Consider the following 18,976-nt stretch of genomic DNA (forward strand, 5'->3'; position numbering starts at 1 on the left):
TATGCTGTGCTAAATGTTGTGTTTCGCCTGGGTTCATAGCCATACGTAGCAAAGAGGTTCACACCACTTTCCACCACCGTTAACCCTGAAGCCCACGGGCCTTCTAAAGTCTTAGTTCTAACATTACATGATCTTTATATAACATCATATTAAGATTTATAATATAATGGTAGTAGATGAAGTCGACCGACGTACAAATATTGGGCTTCTGGATTTAGTTGTTGCAGTTTTCAGCATAAGCAGCTGATAAACGACCAGGTTTTGGTAAGAAAAGAAGAATTGCAGTCTAGAAATTTCTCATTTCTCACCCACATAGCAGCAGATTCCATTAAGGAAATTTTAAAAGGCTACCTAGATCAGCCAAGTGTCATTATGTCCTTATATTTCTTGCCAGTAGCTGATTTAATATTCTTTTTGAAATCCTTTTTGTAATAAAAAAAATATACTCCATTATTACTGTGGACTGACATTTGGGTCATTCTGCAGCTAAAATCTATGTTGTGTTAGCTTAATAAAAGATATCGAATCTTAGGAGCGCAGACTTATGAATTATTGATTTACTGTGTCTTAGGCTTTACAGGTGGGTTACAGAGACACAGAGCTGTTGAATACAGCAGTCTCATCTGTGACTTGCAGACATCACACTGCAACCTCTGTGTGCGAAAGATGGGTTATTGTAGATCATTTCTCACCTTGCGAAAGTAATTTGTGGTGTGCTTAAAGTGCTGCAGTTCTTTGTTGTTAGTAAATCAGGGTCTCAATCTTTGTGCAGTATGCATGTCTGTTAACCAGCTTCCGAATGGGCCGAACTGTGTAATAACGGAGCAATAAAACAGCTTCTAAATGACGTGAAGTTGAGGTGTTTTCTGCTGTACAGTATGTCCTTTGTTTCCTACCGCCTACTCATGCATTCTGTTCATCCTGGACTCCTACCCCACTCTAATTCAGTGTTGTTACGTAATTTAATTAACAAACCCTGACTATCAGTGGAGAGTGAGTTGCACACTCTGTGCCCCTTCAACACTTGGCAGTCGTCCTCTATGCATACAAGACGCGCAGTGGATCCTTCATCACTAACAGGCTTCCAACTGGGGGATAGTAACAAACCAAAAAATCTGCACTGTCAATAGCAGGTTAATCTCACATGCAGATATTGCAACTGCAGTGTAGCATTTTTTCTTTCCCACAGTTCTCAAAAATTTTAGAAAAGTTATTTGTTAATAGACTTGATAAATATATTGAGAAGCATAATCTCCTAAGTGATAACCAATATGGCTTTAGAGTGAAAAGGTCCACTTCGATGGCAGTGATGGAACTTGTAGAAGGGATATCTAATGCTATAGATAATAAGGAATATACTGTTGGTGTTTTTATAGACTTAAAAAAGGCGTTTGATACGATTGATCATTCTATATTAATGAATAAACTAGAGAGATATGGCATAAGAGGGTTAGCATACAAGTGGATGAAAAGTTACCTGGATGACAGATATCAATATGTCGAATTCAATAATGTAAAATCTAAGCAGTTGAAGGTAACTTGTGGTGTTCCTCAGGGCTCTGTGCTGGGCCCTAAATTATTTATATTATACATAAATGACATATGTAGCATTTCCAAACTGTTAAAATGTGTATTGTTTGCTGATGATACCACTCTGTATTGCTCAGGTAAAAACCTGGAACAGCTTCTGACTACAGCGGAAAAGGAGTTAAATATATTAAAAAACTGGTTTGATGTAAATAAGTTATCATTAAATATAAAGAAAACAAAATTGATTATTTTTGGCACTAGACAAATGAAAAATGTATCTAAAATCAGGGTTAATGGAATTGAAATTGAAAGAGTGTACGAAAATAAATTTCTTGGAGTGATAATTGATGATAAGCTGAGTTGGAAGTCTCATATAAACCATGTGAAAACAAAAATGTCAAAAACCATTGCTATTCTCTATAAAACAAAGCATGTCCTGAACAAAAAATCATTATACACACTCTATTGTACTCTGTTGCTTCCATATATGACTTACTGTCTGGAGATATGGGGTAATGCATATAAAACGAACACTCTTCCTATTTTCAAGTTGCAAAAAAGAGCTATAAGAATTATAAACCAATCAAACTATATAGAACCAACTAACATTTTGTTTATTAATCTGAATACCCTGAAATTTTATGATTTAGTTGAATATAAAATGGCACAGATAATGTATAAAGCACAAAATAACTTGCTTTGCCCCAGTACTCAGAAGCTGTTCAAAGTCAGAGAGAGTCAATATGACTTAAGGGGAACAGATTTCTTTAAAAAAAACAAGATAAGGACAAATATAAAGCAGAGATGTGTTTCTGTTAGAGGAGTTAACCTGTGGAATAGTTATGACAGTGATTTAAAAAGGTGTAGTTCATTTCCTTGTTTAAAAATATGTTTAAAAATAGAGTATTAGAAAAATATATATATCAAGAATGAAAAGAGCAAAAAAAAAAAAAACAAAAACAAAAAAACAGAAAACCTCTTGATTCTTTTGCTTTGATGTAGTTACTTACTAAGGTGGTGGTGTTTTTTCTTGTTTGTTTGTTTGTTTGTTTTGTTTTTGCTTTGTTTGCCTTCTCTCACCCCAACCGGTCGCAGCAGATGGCCGCCCCTCACTGAGCCGGGTTCTGCCGGAGGTTTCTTCCTGTTAAAAGGGAGTTTTTCCTTCCCACTGTCGCCAAAGTGCTTGCTCATAGGGGGTCATATGATTGTTGGGCTTTTCCCTCTGTATCTATGAAGCGCCTTGAGGCGACATTTGTTGTGATTTGGCGCTATATAAATGAAATTGAATTGAATTGAATTTTATTATTTGCTTCGAGCCCTGTGTACAGGAGCTGCATGCTAAAAGATCTTTTGTTAAAAGGGTTGGCGTAATAAGCAAATGCTTCAGCCAATACCTTTTGATTAGCCTTGTCTCATGCTTTCTTGCTTTGTGGTAAATCTTTGTTCTGTCTTCACTGAGATATTTGAATGCTAATCAATAAACATATCAATCAATCAAAAACATATCAATCAATTCTTTCAAAGCGTGATCTCACGTTGTGCAGCTGGATGCATTTCTGTTTTGTTTTTCTTTTTTAAACATACTGCTGCACTCTACTTTGGTTTTGTGTCTTACCTGGTGCTGGTATTTATGTACCATTTGATCAGATAGTGAGTTTCCACTTGATGCATTACACAGAGGTCTTGCTCGCGCTGGCAGCCATTTACCTTGCCTCAGGATAAAGAGCACTGTACCGTCATTCAAAAAGGCAAATGGATCTGGCAAGTAGTCAGTGCTGCTTTGTGCGGGTAAGGAAGCAAAGTTATAGATCGCGCTTCAGATCCGACACCGCACCGCCTTTTGCATAATAACGTCTGGCTGTGCAGTCAAATGAACTCTGTTATTCTATACTTTGTATGAACTGACCTTCTGTTGCACTCACAAACAGTTTCCTGAATCTTTGTTCTGACTTGGCTCTCTTTTGTCATGCTGAGATTTCCACTGAGTCTTAAGGGAGGGGAAAATGCCGGTGCTGTGGCTTGTCTGGTGGAAGGGGCCCGGATGGTTTGATGTGGGAAATGACAACCCAAGTCTCGCCCACGCTCGGGGAGGGCCGCTGCTGCATCATGCCATGTCAGCTGTTTCTGTGGGGTTCAGTTTAGCATCGGCTGGTAAGATGCTGTGCTATGCCAAAGTGGTTGTGGACGTGGAATTGGAAGAATTTCTCACAGGTTGCTGGGAATCTTTGCCACCAGTCTGCTGTGTCTTTATGGTTTTAATGGATTTTTTGCTTTTATAAATGGCTGATTGTTGGCCTCCATCCCAGTCCAGCTCAGACTGTGCCAGCTTTATATATTTTTTTGTCCAACAGTAGTAGGTAATGGCTTATGCTGCATGATTTTCTGCATCAGCTAAAATTAAGCCATTTTCTCATGTGCACTGTGTGAAAGTGGCCTTTTCCTCAGAGCATCGTGTGTGCTGCCTCCTGCTTGCTCTGTCCTCCCCTCACCTAACACACACAAACTACTCCCAGTACCATGTGAATACATGTGAGAAAGAAGATTGTTTGAAATTATTCAGTTTGTGTTTGAAAATGACTTTAGTTTTATTTATTATCGTTCAGTTGGTGTCTCTAAGTGGCACAAGTTGGATATCAAATGACTGCATTGTGTGAGCAGCCTCAGCAGTTTTCTGATTTGCAGAAATTGCTCTGAAAGAAGACCGAACGTGATCGTCGTTACGTCTGTTTGCGGTCTAAGGTTTAGCACACACCTTTCACAAAGCTGCCGGGGCCAAAAGGAAATTGATGCGCACCAATTGTAGCGACCTGAGCTGCCCGATCAGTCCAGACTAACGGTTGCACTCCATGTCCTTCATTAAACGGAGTCAGGGGTTGGTGAGCTCTGCAACAGTCTGTCTCTCTTTCTCCAATCAAGCTGATCTGTCCAACAGCGTATGACTGCGCACCTCCTGCTGTCTCATTCCTCCAAAAGATTGCCTTAGCGGTGAACTACACCAACCTCACAATTTCCAGCTGCCTATCTTCCCACTGCTTCTCAGCAGTTTATGCTGCACTGCACCCCGTGGTGCCGATTTTTCTCAAAATTCACACCTGCATGTCTGCTATGCATTGTGTAGTTATATCATGATTGCTGGATGCACGAAGGTGGCTGCGGGGGTCGGCGATCTAAAGCTGGATGACTTTAAAACCCGAGGTACATCAAATACCGTCATACCGTTTGTGTGAACCTGACTGTAGTTTTAAATTTATTTTATACACACTTCAGTCATTTAGAGGTCTATTAGGCTTACAATGAAATGCCTGATGAACGGCTACCTTGGAAACTATAATACTAATCTGAGACAAATTACCATGGAAAGTGAAGTCGGAGTCCAGATTTCTTTTTGCGTTTTATATTTTTTAAATTAAAAAAAAAAAAACCTCTCTGACTCTCTCTCGCTCTCTCATCCTTTCTTTCTCATGCCAGATTTGAGGCTGCAGTGCAATTTCCCTGTTACATAACAGAAGAGAACAGAGAAATGTTAAAATTAATGAAGGCAAAAGTGAACGGCTAATGGAGACCATTTCTGACTCATGCTTGGGTTTCAGGCACATCGCCGCAGGTCAGTTTATGCTCTCACGGCTATAATGCATTGTAAGAAAAGAAGAATAGATGCACCAGATTATTTGCAACAATCAACAGCTGCTGTCTGGGGAAAACCCCGATACCGCTGATAAAGGCTGGGTTTGGGAGGAAAAGGATCAGAGAGATTTTTGCCGTGTTGTTCTTTTAGACTTGGAATAGCCGATTACTTCAAATAATGATTATATATATCTGACACCATTATTTTTTTCTTGTTTCTTTTTCATGAAAGGAGAAGAATAAATGTTAGATTTTTTTAAATTTATTTCTTTATGGAGTTGTTATCCATGTTTTTTATTTATTTATTTATTTAGACAAATTCATTTTTTTGTAATACGTTGCTGTGCAAAAGCCTCGAGACCCTCCTCATTTCTGTGTTTAGGTTCCAAGGAGCCAGACTTAATGCTTTTACACACCGGATGCGTTAAAAATATTTTTTGTCACCTGTTCATAGTGTAATTGTTTTTATTTTACAATTTTTTTAAATTAATTTTTGAATCAGCTCGATATTTCCAAATAAATAGATCTGACCAATCAGACCGTTGCATTTGGCAAAAAGTGTGCTCATACTAAAAAATGCACACCGTTACTGAATATATTAAGATTTTGAAATAGTAAAATAAAACTGTTTTACTTCACACACAAGTGGGATTTCAAATCGTATCGTTTGTTCCAGTTTCTTTAGCTGAATCTACGAAAAATGTCACAGATAACAATTTGGTTGCCATAAAATGTTGGGAATCTCAAAAACTTGGGATGTCTCATTTCATGTTTTTGAAAAAACTTGAGGATACTGGACAAGTGGAGGGCAAAAGAAGAAGTGGTGGGCCGTTTTTAAAATGAAAAATGTGCATCAGATGAACAGTGTCTGAAAATCATGTCCTAAAGAAATGGGAGTAACACATTCTTCTTAAGAGTGTGGAACTGATCATTACAACGTGCCATGTAGTGTTTTGGCAGATGTGGGTGTTACTCTTGTTAATAAGGGAGCTGTTAGAAATTCCACAAGGGGAAAGTTCACAGTGTTTCCATTGTCATGACTGTAGGAAATGGAAGGGTGATGTGTTAAGAGGCTGCTAGCGTGCCAGCACCTGCAGCTTTCACACAGCTTTTATTCCAGAATAATGTCTTTGGTGTTTGGATTTTAGAGTGCGTCATGTTCTGTCACTTCGGTGGGAAGTGGGATCACTCACGACATTCACAGTGGCTCCACTGTTTGGGGACTATCAGTCTCAAAATTTCTGTAAATCAACTCACCGGTTGCCATTGTTACTGCATCAGTTACTGGTTATTTTGGGGTGGGGGTCGGGGGCTCTACTTCTTTCACTGACTGACTTACTATTAATTATTATCTACAGGAACCAAATAACTATTACAGCTGGTAGGTACAGGGTTTTCCCATGTAGTTTCCTCATAAGCTCAATATGTTTACCGTCAGGTATGTTGTTACACAGATTTCGTACGTCACTCTGCACATGAATGATTTATGGCTTTGTCCTGCCGCTAACTGTCATTCCTCATAATCAGTGTTTTTCTTTTTTCCTGTACAAATGAAAAAAGAAAAATGGCCCGGTTTCCTCTTATGCAGTTCAAATTCAACAGCAGCGCAGTTGTGGCAAACAGCCTGGGGAGTTTACCTGCATTGCCTAATTGGCTAACAGCGTGGGATTAGGGAAATAATTTAAGCACCTTACTCTCTACTCCCATTTGACAGTTGGATTACGTTTAGCCAATTGAAGCAACTAATCCTTATAGTCTCCGGTTCATTCCCCGAAAGTATCCCTCCAACATGAAAGCCAGCTTTGGTCATTCTTTTGTCTTTTCCTGGCTTTAATTTACCGAGTTTGCATAAGAAGTTGTCACATTGACAGCTATAAGGAAAAGGTTTTTCTGTATTTACCTGAAATCTAAGTTGAAAACGTGTACCTGTGTATGAAATTTGACATCCGAAAGAATTTCAGGGTGTGATATGTAAATTTTGTAGCACTTTTCAAATAAAAAAACTCTTTTTCGTGCTGCTTTTCAATCATTATCTGTGAGCTAATAATGTTGCAGATTCGTGGCCTAGCTGTAATTTTTAAAAGCTTGCTGCTCAGTTGAAAAATGCCCCCAATCAAGTTCAGAACACTTCACATGAATGTAAACACTCAATTTGTTCAACAACTCAAGGGGCTGTGCTTTCTGCTCGTTTGCCACCATGGAGTCAAAAAGCCCCAAAGGCTAGAGTTGCGTAGCAGGTGCTCACACCTGGGCCTCTGGTAAATCACTCTCAGATGGGGGAATCTCTAAATACCCCTGACACCTGAGCAAAGACATCGTATTGTATTATTCAAGATTTATTTCAAGCATCGTAACTATTTATTTGGCTTAAAGTGACTTTTTGGTATCCGCCTCCTTCAAACATTTTGGTTTTACGTGTTTGAATTTACAAAGGAAACTGAATGAGTTGCATTAAAATGTTTGATGTTGGAAAACGTGTGTAATGTCACACAGATTCTCAAAATAGCATTTATGGGAAAAATAATTGCCAGGTAGGTAGAACAAGGCTTATTTCCGTGTAGCTTGCCAGCATCATAATTATGACTTTCAGATATCAGAAACAGCTTTCAGCTTCACTTCTTTTCTGGTTTTTTTTTTGGGCTTTTATAGCTCGTGTTTCTAAAAGAAAGTTGGGACGCCTTTAAAAAAGTGAATAAAAATGGAACGCATTGTAATGAGTACAAAGACGACACATCGAATGCTGTCCTATCATTACATGATCCTTTTTTGTAAGGAAGGACGTGGACGTGTTTACGGCCGCGGTGCATGACCTCATCCTGTAGCAGCCCTCTTAAGTGTTAACTCAAAATAAACATTTGCGTAAAACTGAAAGCAAAACGTTTCCCAATCAGTCAGATTTAATCTGCAATCCGACCTCCTTTGCGGTATTTTCCTGCCATCATACTTTCCAATGCTGGCAGGTCTGTACTGCAAACATGCCAGTTTAGATGGAGCCATGCTGGCATTAAACATGCTGGATGTGCTTTGGTGTTGTCTTGCTGAAATAGGGAAGACCTTCCTTTGTCTGGATATGTTGCTGAAAACCTGTATTTATTGTTAAACGTCGATGATGCCATCACAGATGTGCAAGATATCCATGCTTTGTGAACGAATACGCCCTCATGCCGTCACAAATGCTGGCTTTTGAATTGTGACGATGAACTGTCCACGATTTTTGAAAACAGTTTAAAATTCTGAGTAATCATACCCCAAAACAGTTTGGCTGTTTACTTAATCCATCTTGACTCTTTACTAGTTAAGAGTTAAAGCTTACTAGTAGTAAACCTTGAAGCTCTGAGCTGAGCCTCCTCCTGTTTCAGGCTAGCTTATAGACCGAAATGACTGGATTTGCGTCTATGTCTTTGCAGCTACCCTCAGAAAACCCCAGAAACTATTCCAGTGGTCGTCAAACCATGTCTTTATTGTCAAAAGTTGTCAATTAGGGGTCCAGGAGAGATCGTCAGATGTTATGAGACGAAAGAGTTAAATGCGTGTGTAGTTTTAACATCTATATGTGGAAGCGACAAGACCAGAGGACTGAAAATTACAGCCACTTAGTTTTTCAGATATCTAAACATTTAATCCTCTGAATCTTTTCAATTAGAAACAATACTCTTACATTCGCCCTCTCACAGGGTTATGCTCCTCTGAATTTACTACTATTTTGTACATCCTGTCTCTTTGACCCTGCTGATTTTACATTTTTACACACATAGCATTGCTGAAAATACCCAGGATACAACTGTGCAAGTCCAGTAAATTTGTAATTTCCACATAGACCCATTAGAAACTGGAGCTGAGGTCCCAAATGTCATCTGTTGCTAAAGCTCACTGTGACACAGATAAAGTGCTGGCCTGATTACCGCTGATGTCACCTTCAGGAAGGATGGATGCTGGAATACACGTACACACCACACATGTATACAACAAACACAGACACTAGCTCAGCAGTATTTTCTTCTGGTTTTGTGGATTAGTCACCTGTGAAGTCTGACTAAGAGCATGATGTATGTTTTAAACTCTTAGAAGCAGTTCGATTGAGCAAAAGAAAAAAAAAAAGGGAGGGAAAAAACTGCAATTTTGTACATTTATTGTAAGTAATATGTTTAGCTTTGATTTAATAAAAGCATTAGGCTACTAACATCGCAATAATATGAAGTCCAGTTTGAAGAGCGTTTTTAATAAAAGAAGACCTAGACTGCAAATCCCTGTCTTGAATTAAAATGCATGCAAATAGCATTGCAGCTTGCGAGTGCATCAGTAGGATTCCAAATTACTGGGGAACATTGAATTACTCTGAAAAGCTATCCCTCATAAGCCACTAATTATGGAAATTGACAGTTACAGAGATTTGTTGAGGATTTGGATATTGTCTGATTTCCACTGTGGCTGCAAGACTCTGAGGAATAAACCCAATTTTACTCTTAAAAAATAAATAACTGTTGCTGAGAAATAAGTAAATGCTTGTCAGGCTGAAGATGATATCTCTGTTGTTTCAATCGAACACAATAAAAGAGAGCACACTGAAGTATGGAGTTGGTTACACCCCACGCCCCGCATATACTGGTGTTTCTGTCCTCGCAGCACAAGCTTTTAATGTTAATAAAATAAAGCTGTGTTGGTTCTCTGCCTCGTTTTTAATATACTGTCTCTTTTCTCGTGAATATTGCCAAGTAAACTAGAAAATGTGTGTGTCTGTAATAAATATTGAAAATTGAATGACTCACAGATCATAGCAGCAATCAGGTAAATTGTCTCAGAGGGTGGGCTGGATGCATGTGAGCGAGCGCTAACTCCCTCTGCTGCAGGGAGTCGATCCCCTGGTACAAAGTACCTTCTAATCAAACAGCTTAAATGCAGTTTTCTCAGTGATGTGGAAATAACTGTGTATTGCTGTAAGCCTTTTGTCGATGAAAAGTGTATTAAAGCACTGTAAACGTGGAATGAAAGTACATCAGTTCTAATGATTTTCTTCTTCTTCTTCTTTTTTTAAACCCTTGCAGCTGTCCCCTTCCCCCCCAGTCACCGACTGACAGCTAAAGAGGTGTTTGACAGCGATGGGAAGCCCAAAGTGGACGTGCTGAAAGCTCACCTAACCAAGGAGGGCCGTGTGGATGAGGCGGTGGCGCTCAGGCTCATAGGAGAGGGCGCCGCAATCTTGCGTTCAGAGAAGAACCTGCTGGACATTGAGGCTCCTGTGACAGGTCAGGGTTCAAATACTGCATGTGTTACTGCAAACCAGTAATCGACCAATAAAAAGTTAATCATTTTGATTGGATTATCTGTTTCACTCCAGAAATAGTAGTCAGAGTAATTATTCAGTAGTCAGCCGATGCATCTAAGATTGTATGCAGTCACCCGCAACTAGCCAGTGCTGCAGCCCTACGACTTTACCAAACTGGACACCAGGGTGTATGTCACTCATTTGTTCTCTACTGCTGCAAAAGTGACAGGAAGTTGTAACCAAGCACAGTGAAAAGTAAGACATGACTATCACGTAAATAATGCAAAACGACATTGTGCATGTGAAAGTTAACCTGTGGGCAAGGTAGGTTGTGCCAGCACTGAAATGGGTGTGTGCTATGTTGTGTGCAACACATTTCAACATCTTTTGAAACAGTAGATTTACTGAAGAAGGCTCACCAGTTTGTCTTTTGGGGTTTTTTTTTTTTCAGACAATAATGGAAGATTTGTTGAGCTTTTTTTTTTTTTTTTTTTTTTTTTGTCTGCGAAACTTTCAGGATTTATATTCATAGTCTAATGCAAAGATGTCACTGTGCACTTATAGAAATTTAAAAGGGAATCATTGATTAATTGATGATCAAAAATGACGTAACATTAAGGAAACACAGCTGCTTGTCTAGACTCACAAACTACAGCCTTTCCAAGAGGGAACACTTGGGTGGACACCACTTATATACTCTTTATTCCACAAAATCCTGCATATCATGACCTACATTCATTTTTCTTTTTAGTTTTTCTCTTGTCTTGTTTAGGCTCCATATATCTAAAATGCAAACCTTCGAACCGGCCCACAACTATAAGAAGAAACAGACTCATTCATCATCATTTACCTTAACAAACAACAGATGATGATTCATTTACAGACACTTCCCAGCAATGTGTATTCCAAGTATTCCACTTTTCCAAACAAACGGCAGCTCACAGTAACCTACAATAACTGTTTGTTTTATTCATTTGCAGGTATAAACAATATACAGATACAAGATTTTAAAACCAAACCGACACAATGGAAGAGAGCTGAATGTTTACAACAGTATAAAACTTAATTTTCCTAATTAACTGAGTCACTGTTTTACCGAGCCACACGCGGGCCATGCCGATAACTAGAGCAGTGTATTTTTAAGAAACACTGCCTCAGTTCATCCAATTTGGCAAAGCTAACGAGCAGTGTTGCATTCAGTTACTAGGCTGAGTCTCAAAGCAATGCAGAGGGACGTTATTGAAAACATCTGCTAACTTTGGAGCGAGGTAGCATGACACATCGATCGTTGTTGTTTTAAAATCACTTATTAGTCATTGTAGTTTTGAAAAAATGTAGAAAAATGTCATTTTCATTTCATTTGCTCAGTTTAGCTAACAGTTTACAGCTTTTACATTCAAAGCTGCTAGTTACTGAAGCTTAGCTCATTCACCCCCGTCACACGCTGCTGCGGGAGGTTCGCTGATGCATATGCACAAATCCAGCGCGTCTATTGTCGTCTTTTCTTCCTGGTCAAGTGCCCTGTTCCTCCATTAGACTTTCTGATGAGGCTTCTTTGATGTTGTCATAATCAGAGGCAGAGACACACTCATAGGATCTATGGCAACCAAACATTTCCTAATGTGAGATCATTCCCACAATATCATCCAGAGAGGCCTGCGTTCATATTTAGTAGTACTTAAATTCATAAATGCAAATACCCCCCCTTTTTTAAAGCTGTTCGTTGTTTTGTCTTAATGGATGTAGACCGTTACGATAACCCTTGATGTTCGAGAGAGTTGAGGTAAACAAATAGATGCAAACAGACTGCATGTTTTCCACGTCTGTCGTTGTGTTTGCAGGCACCTGAGAGCTGTAAGGTTAACAGATGTGTTGTTGAACACAGCTAGATTCCTCCAGTTTGAGCTAAAACTAACTAAGTGCATATTCAGCTGTTTGTGAAAATTAAACACAAGTTCATTCTCTGGGCATCTAAATAGGGGTTAGAGGGTTAGGGGTTAACCCTAACCCATTTTAAATCTGACGCTCCAGGTGTTTAAAAACAAAAAACACACATTGTGGTGCTGGGTGTGGGACAAATTGTATAACTAGCATAGATAAACCTTATTCGATTTTCTGGCTTAATCTGATCGCAGTGTGGATTCCTGTGTGTAAACATGCTCCAGTGGTGACCTTCCCCGGTCAAGTCGCCTTTTTAAAATCTGGTGCAAGTTAACATGTTTTGGTTTCAGATTTTACGGCACTTCAAATAAGGGATTAGCCAGTAAAGCCTCCTCTCTTTGTTGTGTTACATGGAAACAGTGGACAGCTTCTCCTCTACGTGCGAGCCACAGATCCCGAGGAGCGGTGCGCGTTCGGTGCACTTGTGTACACGAGTGCAGCGATGAACCGGTTCTTTCCCTCCCACTCAACACCCCTGCCTCAACCCCTCTCCCACTCAGTAGGCTTGGACAAGGATTTCTCTGTTGCGCGTGCTCATGCGCCTGCTGTGTTTCCCTCTCCGTGCGCACTCCTGTTTGCTATAAGCATTTCTTTGTTTTTGCTCCCATTCCCTCTCTGCCTGCCATGTTTTGACTGTCTGTGTCACGGTCAGGAGCTGTTTCTCTCTGCCTCTCTCCGCCTTAGCAGGCCTCCAATTCCAACATGACACATGGTCAGTAAATTAGTATGTAAATATTTATCATGGATGCAAAGCACCACGACATGTCAGCTACCTCTCTCTCTCGTAGTTACTTCCTTGTTGGGCCAGATGGCAGGTGGGGTTTTTCATGAAAGGGAGGGGTGTGCGTGTGTGTGTGATGAACGGTGCTGGCTTAGTGTACTGAGTACAAGCTGCTCTCATGGCCTTCACACAAGTCACCCATCAATAGAGCTCCTACAGCCACATCACCAGGCAACAGCCAGCTTTTAAACTATTCATACACATTTGCAGTGTGTGAGCTCCACTTTGCGCAAGAGCTCTGTCATGGTTTCCTTGAACAAATGATCTTTTTTTTCCTTTTTGTTGTGTGTTGATGTAACACTACATAGCTGAGTATAAAATGCTCTAAGTTTCCCTGCATCTTCCTTTAGCTGTTCGTGTTTGATTAGATTAGAAATAAATTCGAGAAATCTGCAAAGCATCGTTGGTCAGGAAATATTAAGACCTTGGTTGTGGAATTTCCTGTATAGAGCTTAAAAAGCCTCCTCCTAGACCCTGATGAGAGTGGCGGTTTTATGCGCATAATGTGAAGTGTTTGCTCTGTGCAGCATTACAAGGTTGTTGAATATTTCCAATAGGTTCTTATGCAACAGTCTTATAATGAGAAATGCACTTGTATGGACATTAGAGCAAGGTGGATAGCATGTATGGTATTTGTACGTATGGGCCCTGCTTTATTTTGTAAAATGTGACAATTAGATGATATTTTTTTTGTAGATTAGCAATCCTACAAGTTTACTGCTAGCCATGCTGTGCAGTGTTTCCCAGAGAGCTGCATAGTATTTATGACAGTAGTAGGTATTGGGTGCACTCCAATGCTTTTAAATTGAAAAGGGAATTTATTGTGTAGTCAGTATAGGCAAGACAGAATACATGTGTGTGAATGACAGGAAGACAGGAGGGAAGGTGAAGTTGCAAGGAGTAGAGGCTGTGAAGTTGGAGGAGTTTAAATATGTGTCAGCTATCCAAAGTAACGAACAGTGCACGAGAGAGGTGAAGAGAGTACACGGGTGGAGATGAGTGTCGGGGTAGTGAGACCTGCTATGATGTATAGTTAGGAGATTGTGGCACTGACAAAAAGACGGGAGGCTGAGCAGAGATGAAGCTACTCATATGTTTATTGCAAATGAGCAACAGAGGGACAGCTTAGGTTCAGTGGTCTGGAGACAGAGTTAAAGAAGTATGGCTGAGGTTTCAATATGTACTGATATACATATACTGGGCTTTGGTAAGATTCAAACCTCTAAATGGAGGAGGAAAGCAGAAGTTCCTCATCCAGTGAATGTTTGAACTGCCGCTGGCCACAATAGTCCCTGCTTTGCTGTGCAGCTTTGGATCTCGGCGTAAAACAGGGATTATTCTGGCCGACTCCAGTTCAGGATAGTGCAGTTGGCATCTGTCTGATCCTGGGAGACCTGAGACAGCTTAATGACATTAAGGACTGCTTCAGTAGCAGCTTAAACAGCCCGCCAGTAGGAAACGCAGTAAGGAAAAGAACTAGTTAATTAGCAGTGACTGAACCTCCACTAATTCATCCACTAAAGACGTAAATTACAAAGCCAGTGGTATACATCACCTGCCCGTGTAGAATATATGTGTGGGAAACCATGCTGTGCATTTCATTGTAAATAATAATATCTACTCAATCATAGGCTGGAATTCCTCGATGTCCTCCTCAGCTCAATCCTGATAGCCGCTTGAAGAAACATTATATAAGCAAGGGTCCTTCTGACACGGGTCAGCTGTAATTTATTTTTGAATGTGTTTTGATTAGGACATTTATTTCCATCGTGGTGAGACTATTACAAAGGTCACCCCAAAGCCTCTTATCCAGTGGGGATGACTGTTTTGGAGCCACAGTTTTGTCTGATCTTTTGGTCGGGGCTAATCTGATCATGGAAAGGTGTTTTGTTTTTTTTTTCCCCCCCCCTATGTGAAGTAAATTAGTATTGACATTTTCAGGTTTTTTTTTTTTTCTTTTTCTTTGATTTCTGAGGTCATCATTGATAATATTTGTCAATACTGTCTAGAAAAAATCCATTATTGGCAAATCTCCATGGATATGGATTTGAAGGGTTATAGTTTTTAAGAGTTGGGAACTATTTGTATTATATCCAGACAAAATGAATCCTAAATCTGACTGAAATATACATGACATGTTCAATATTTAGTTTTGCTGCTTTACTTTAATGGCAGCTTTCACAATATTGCATTCAAATTGATGTTGAGAACAGATTGCGTTTTCATAAATGCGGGCTGTGCAGGATGTAAGCCCTTATAAAACCGGGGGTATTGTTATCATCCAATCTCAATCAAAACACGATCTGACACAGTCTGTATCACAGTGGATTTCACTCGCTCAATGAGCGCGCCCTTTGGAGTGGCTTGTGTAGGTTCTGAAGCCAGGTTGTGTAATGCCAGCCACCCACTCAATAACTGCTGCCCGCTGATATGCTGCTACTCAGGGAGATCACTTTAGCACACAAGCAGTAGATGGCCAGAACGAATTGTTTCTCACTCCAGATAATGTACTCCCACCTGCTCTTCTTATGTGGGCTTTGGTTCTCACCTCTTTTTTGTGTGTTGTATGACAAGAGGGAGGGAGGCAAAGCACGTCTGTAGGTGTACTGGAACAGAGTGATGGGCGGATTGTGTGTTTGCTGCGATAAAGCAGAGCCCTGAGCTGGAGGAGTGAGCTGCTGTAGTGTTACCGTTTGATTAGCTCTGACCAGTGGCGTCCGGGCTTGCACACATGAGACAGCCGCAGTTCACAGTGACCGTCACATCGGGTCTTTTTGGCCACCGATTGAACTCTTAACATCACCGCATCGCCCCGCTGTTTTCTTCAGCAGCAAGCGATAGCTTTCCAAAAGGTCAGCTGCAGTCCTCCCACACACGGTGTGTTTTCCATTAGCTTCAGGTGAAATTGCTTTCTCTGGCTCCCTACATGGACTTCTAAAAACATATTGTATATTAATTTTCCTGTGAAAACTGGGAACGCTTAATTTTGATAGTAATTACTCTCGTGGTGGTCATCCATTCAGGCAATATCGTATTCTCAGGAGCACAGTTTATTGTGAATATTAGAACATTTAGTTTACTGATGAGATGGTTACTTATGTTGTGCCATCAGCCTGTGTGGTTTTATACAATAGCTGCATTGGATTGCTGCCTCTGGTGATGCTCGTAGAGGTCCTCTATCAGGTCAGGAGCAGCTTAGGTTAGCCTTTTTATTTTCTTGAGAGATATTGACTGCCATTGTTTGGAGGATTTACTGTCTTGGGGGTGATTCCATAGCGATAACCAGCCTATGAAGCTAGGAATCACTAGGATTTCCGAGTTGTGTTGACCTTTTTAGAAATATATTAATTTCTTATTGTGTAAAGATTCCATTAACACCTAATGCGTATGCTGCAGTTTGAATATTTCAAGTCAAGAGTTAAGTCTGCATAAAACTGTTGAAGAACACAGTAGTCATGTAGGTTTTAAAAGGTCAACCTTTTTTCTTTTCAATTTTACATAATGAGTTCATGCTTGTGGCTTGGCTTTGCATATACACAAACCTGATATTCAATTTAATTTTTAATACAGTGTCAAATCACAACAACAGTCGCCTCAAGATGCTTTCTATTGTAAGGTCGATCCTACAATAACACATACAGAGAAAACCCAACAATCATATGACCCCCTATGAGCAAGCACTTTGGCAACAGTGGGAAGGAAAAACTCCCTTTTAACAGGAAGAAACCTCCAGCAGAACCAGGCTCAGGGCGGGCCGGCCTGATATGACCATCCATAATCAGATATCCCAACTGCAGTTTGTAAAGCTTCTGTTTACAATTGAGAGGCAGTCAAAAGAAATTTGACAAGAATGTTGTTCATGCAAAGCTACTCTAGTAGACGCCTAAGAATAAAAGTGAGGCGATGGAAATGAGAATTATGAGTTTCATTTAATTATCTTATTTTGGGGCATAAGACAAATACGTGTAGCTCTAATGAAAACAACTAAGGAATCAACATGTGGGCATTTTAAAACATCAAAGAAAACAATTTGAATTGTAATTTTAGTAAAATCAATAAACTTTTAACAATGATTTAACAATGATACATTGTTGTCAGGATGAATCAATACATTCTCTGTTGGTGAGGAAAAAAATTAAACCTTTCTAACGATGATGGTGTGATTAGAAGTGCTGCATCATGATCATCTATCATATCTGATAGACAAAATATCATTTATGTATCCCAAAGTTTGGAATTTCTGAAAGGTTGGGATCAGGTGGGAACTTGGTGGCATTAAAGCACCAACAGATTGCAATGAAGTATTTTTCCCTGAGTACATACAATTAAAAAAAATGGTGTCAATAAATAAATTTTGTGCAACTAATATTTAATAAAGCTCAGTTTGAGTGTTTTTGTTTCAATAAATCACTTTCACAGGAACTTTACAACAATTGAAAACAGACCAGCGCTCCTTTGAAGTATACTTAGCTTGATTGCAAGAGAGAGTGAGGACGTCCTTAGAAATGGGACTACAACTACAAGGCTCCTTTTAAGTTGGTCCCCGCTGTGGATTTAAACAGTTACTCTGTGTGGGTTTAATAAAAGACAAATGGTAAAGTAGAGGTTTACGATACAGTCACGCAGAGCTGATTCTCAGAGCTGTCTCACGAGGCTCGTAACCTGAGATAATTGCTCTCCAACGCTGTCCTCCAGCTTCCACTAATTGGGTATCTCTGTGAAAGAGTTTTTCACTGGCTCTTATTGTGTTTCTTGCTCCTAGATACAGTTCATAAAGCAACGGCCTCGCAAAAAGAAAGTCTGTGTCCTTTTCAAATTAGATTTAAATCTATTCACCCTGTAGTTAATTACTCAATTAGCCGATTACTTGAAGAATAGATGAATTGAGGTGCGCTGGCTACGAATGCCATGCTTATCAACACAGTTACTGTGATGGTGTTCAGTGGATACTGGTAATTGGTATCTTTGTGTTATTTGTGTGTTGCATTTTGCAGGTGAATAAACTTTTGTAATATGTTCACTGAACTGGAAAGGCTTTAAGTTTTAAAAAAAAAACTTAACGTATTAATTATTGTTTTGAACACTAGCTGTGAATTTAATTAAAAAACTTATCTGACTGTATTTGTTGAAATCTGAGGCCCTTATAACACATTTGTCCACGAACATCTCCACCAATATATATGGAACTATTTAATAGGTGTTATCACACAGTGTGTAAAAGTGACGTCACGCTAAACACCGTTTAAAAAGAAAATTTCAACCCCTTAAAATGAGCTGAGGAGACCGTGACTGTTTCTTGTATCAGGCTGTAAACTTGTTTATTTTTGTTGGTCATTTTAACATGGGAGTCTGCAATGATTAAATCGCCTTTCAACCATAGACTGTATAAAACACTGGCGTAGCTCCCAGATTGGAACAATTAAGCCAGTGTTGTATTGCCTTAAACCAGCAGTCTGTGTAAAGACCGAGTGCTGTGATTGCAGAAAGACATCTAGTCCTCTAGACGTCTGTGGGAAAGCATCTTTTTGCATCGACCTCACTTTCTGACCAAACTATTTCCTAAGTCGTTTCACATAGAAAGAAACAAGTACTCTGCCTCAAGTGGCCACTAGGGGAACTGCAGTTTTTGGCACTTGGCATAATGGAGCTTCACATTTTTAAATGTAAATGGTAAATGGCCTGTATTTGTATAGCGCTTTTACTAGTCCCCACTAGGGACCCCAAAGCGCTTTACACACCCAGTCATCCACCCATTCACACACTGGTGGAGGCAAGCTACAGTTGTAGCCACAGCTGCCCTGGGGCAGACTGACAGAAGCGAGGCTGCCATATCACGC

The 18,976-nt window shown here is 39.8% G+C and overlaps 1 protein-coding gene across 4 annotated transcripts in view; it reads left to right on the forward strand.

Annotated features, from left to right (window-relative positions):
* LOC102788851 (protein phosphatase 3 catalytic subunit alpha) overlaps positions 1-18,976 on the forward strand; it is a 71,679-nt gene that overhangs the window by 18,134 nt on the left and 34,569 nt on the right. For all 4 annotated transcript variants that reach the window (XM_087837647.1, XM_087837649.1, XM_087837648.1 and 1 more), the window contains exon 2: positions 10,197-10,397. In XM_087837647.1, coding sequence (XP_087693773.1) covers positions 10,197-10,397 — 201 coding nt within the window. The remainder of the gene's footprint in view (positions 1-10,196; positions 10,398-18,976) is intronic.

Source organism: Neolamprologus brichardi, chromosome 3, assembly GCF_056152115.1.
Source record: "Neolamprologus brichardi isolate AB-2024 chromosome 3, ASM5615211v1, whole genome shotgun sequence".
Taxonomy (NCBI): domain Eukaryota; kingdom Metazoa; phylum Chordata; class Actinopteri; order Cichliformes; family Cichlidae; genus Neolamprologus; species Neolamprologus brichardi.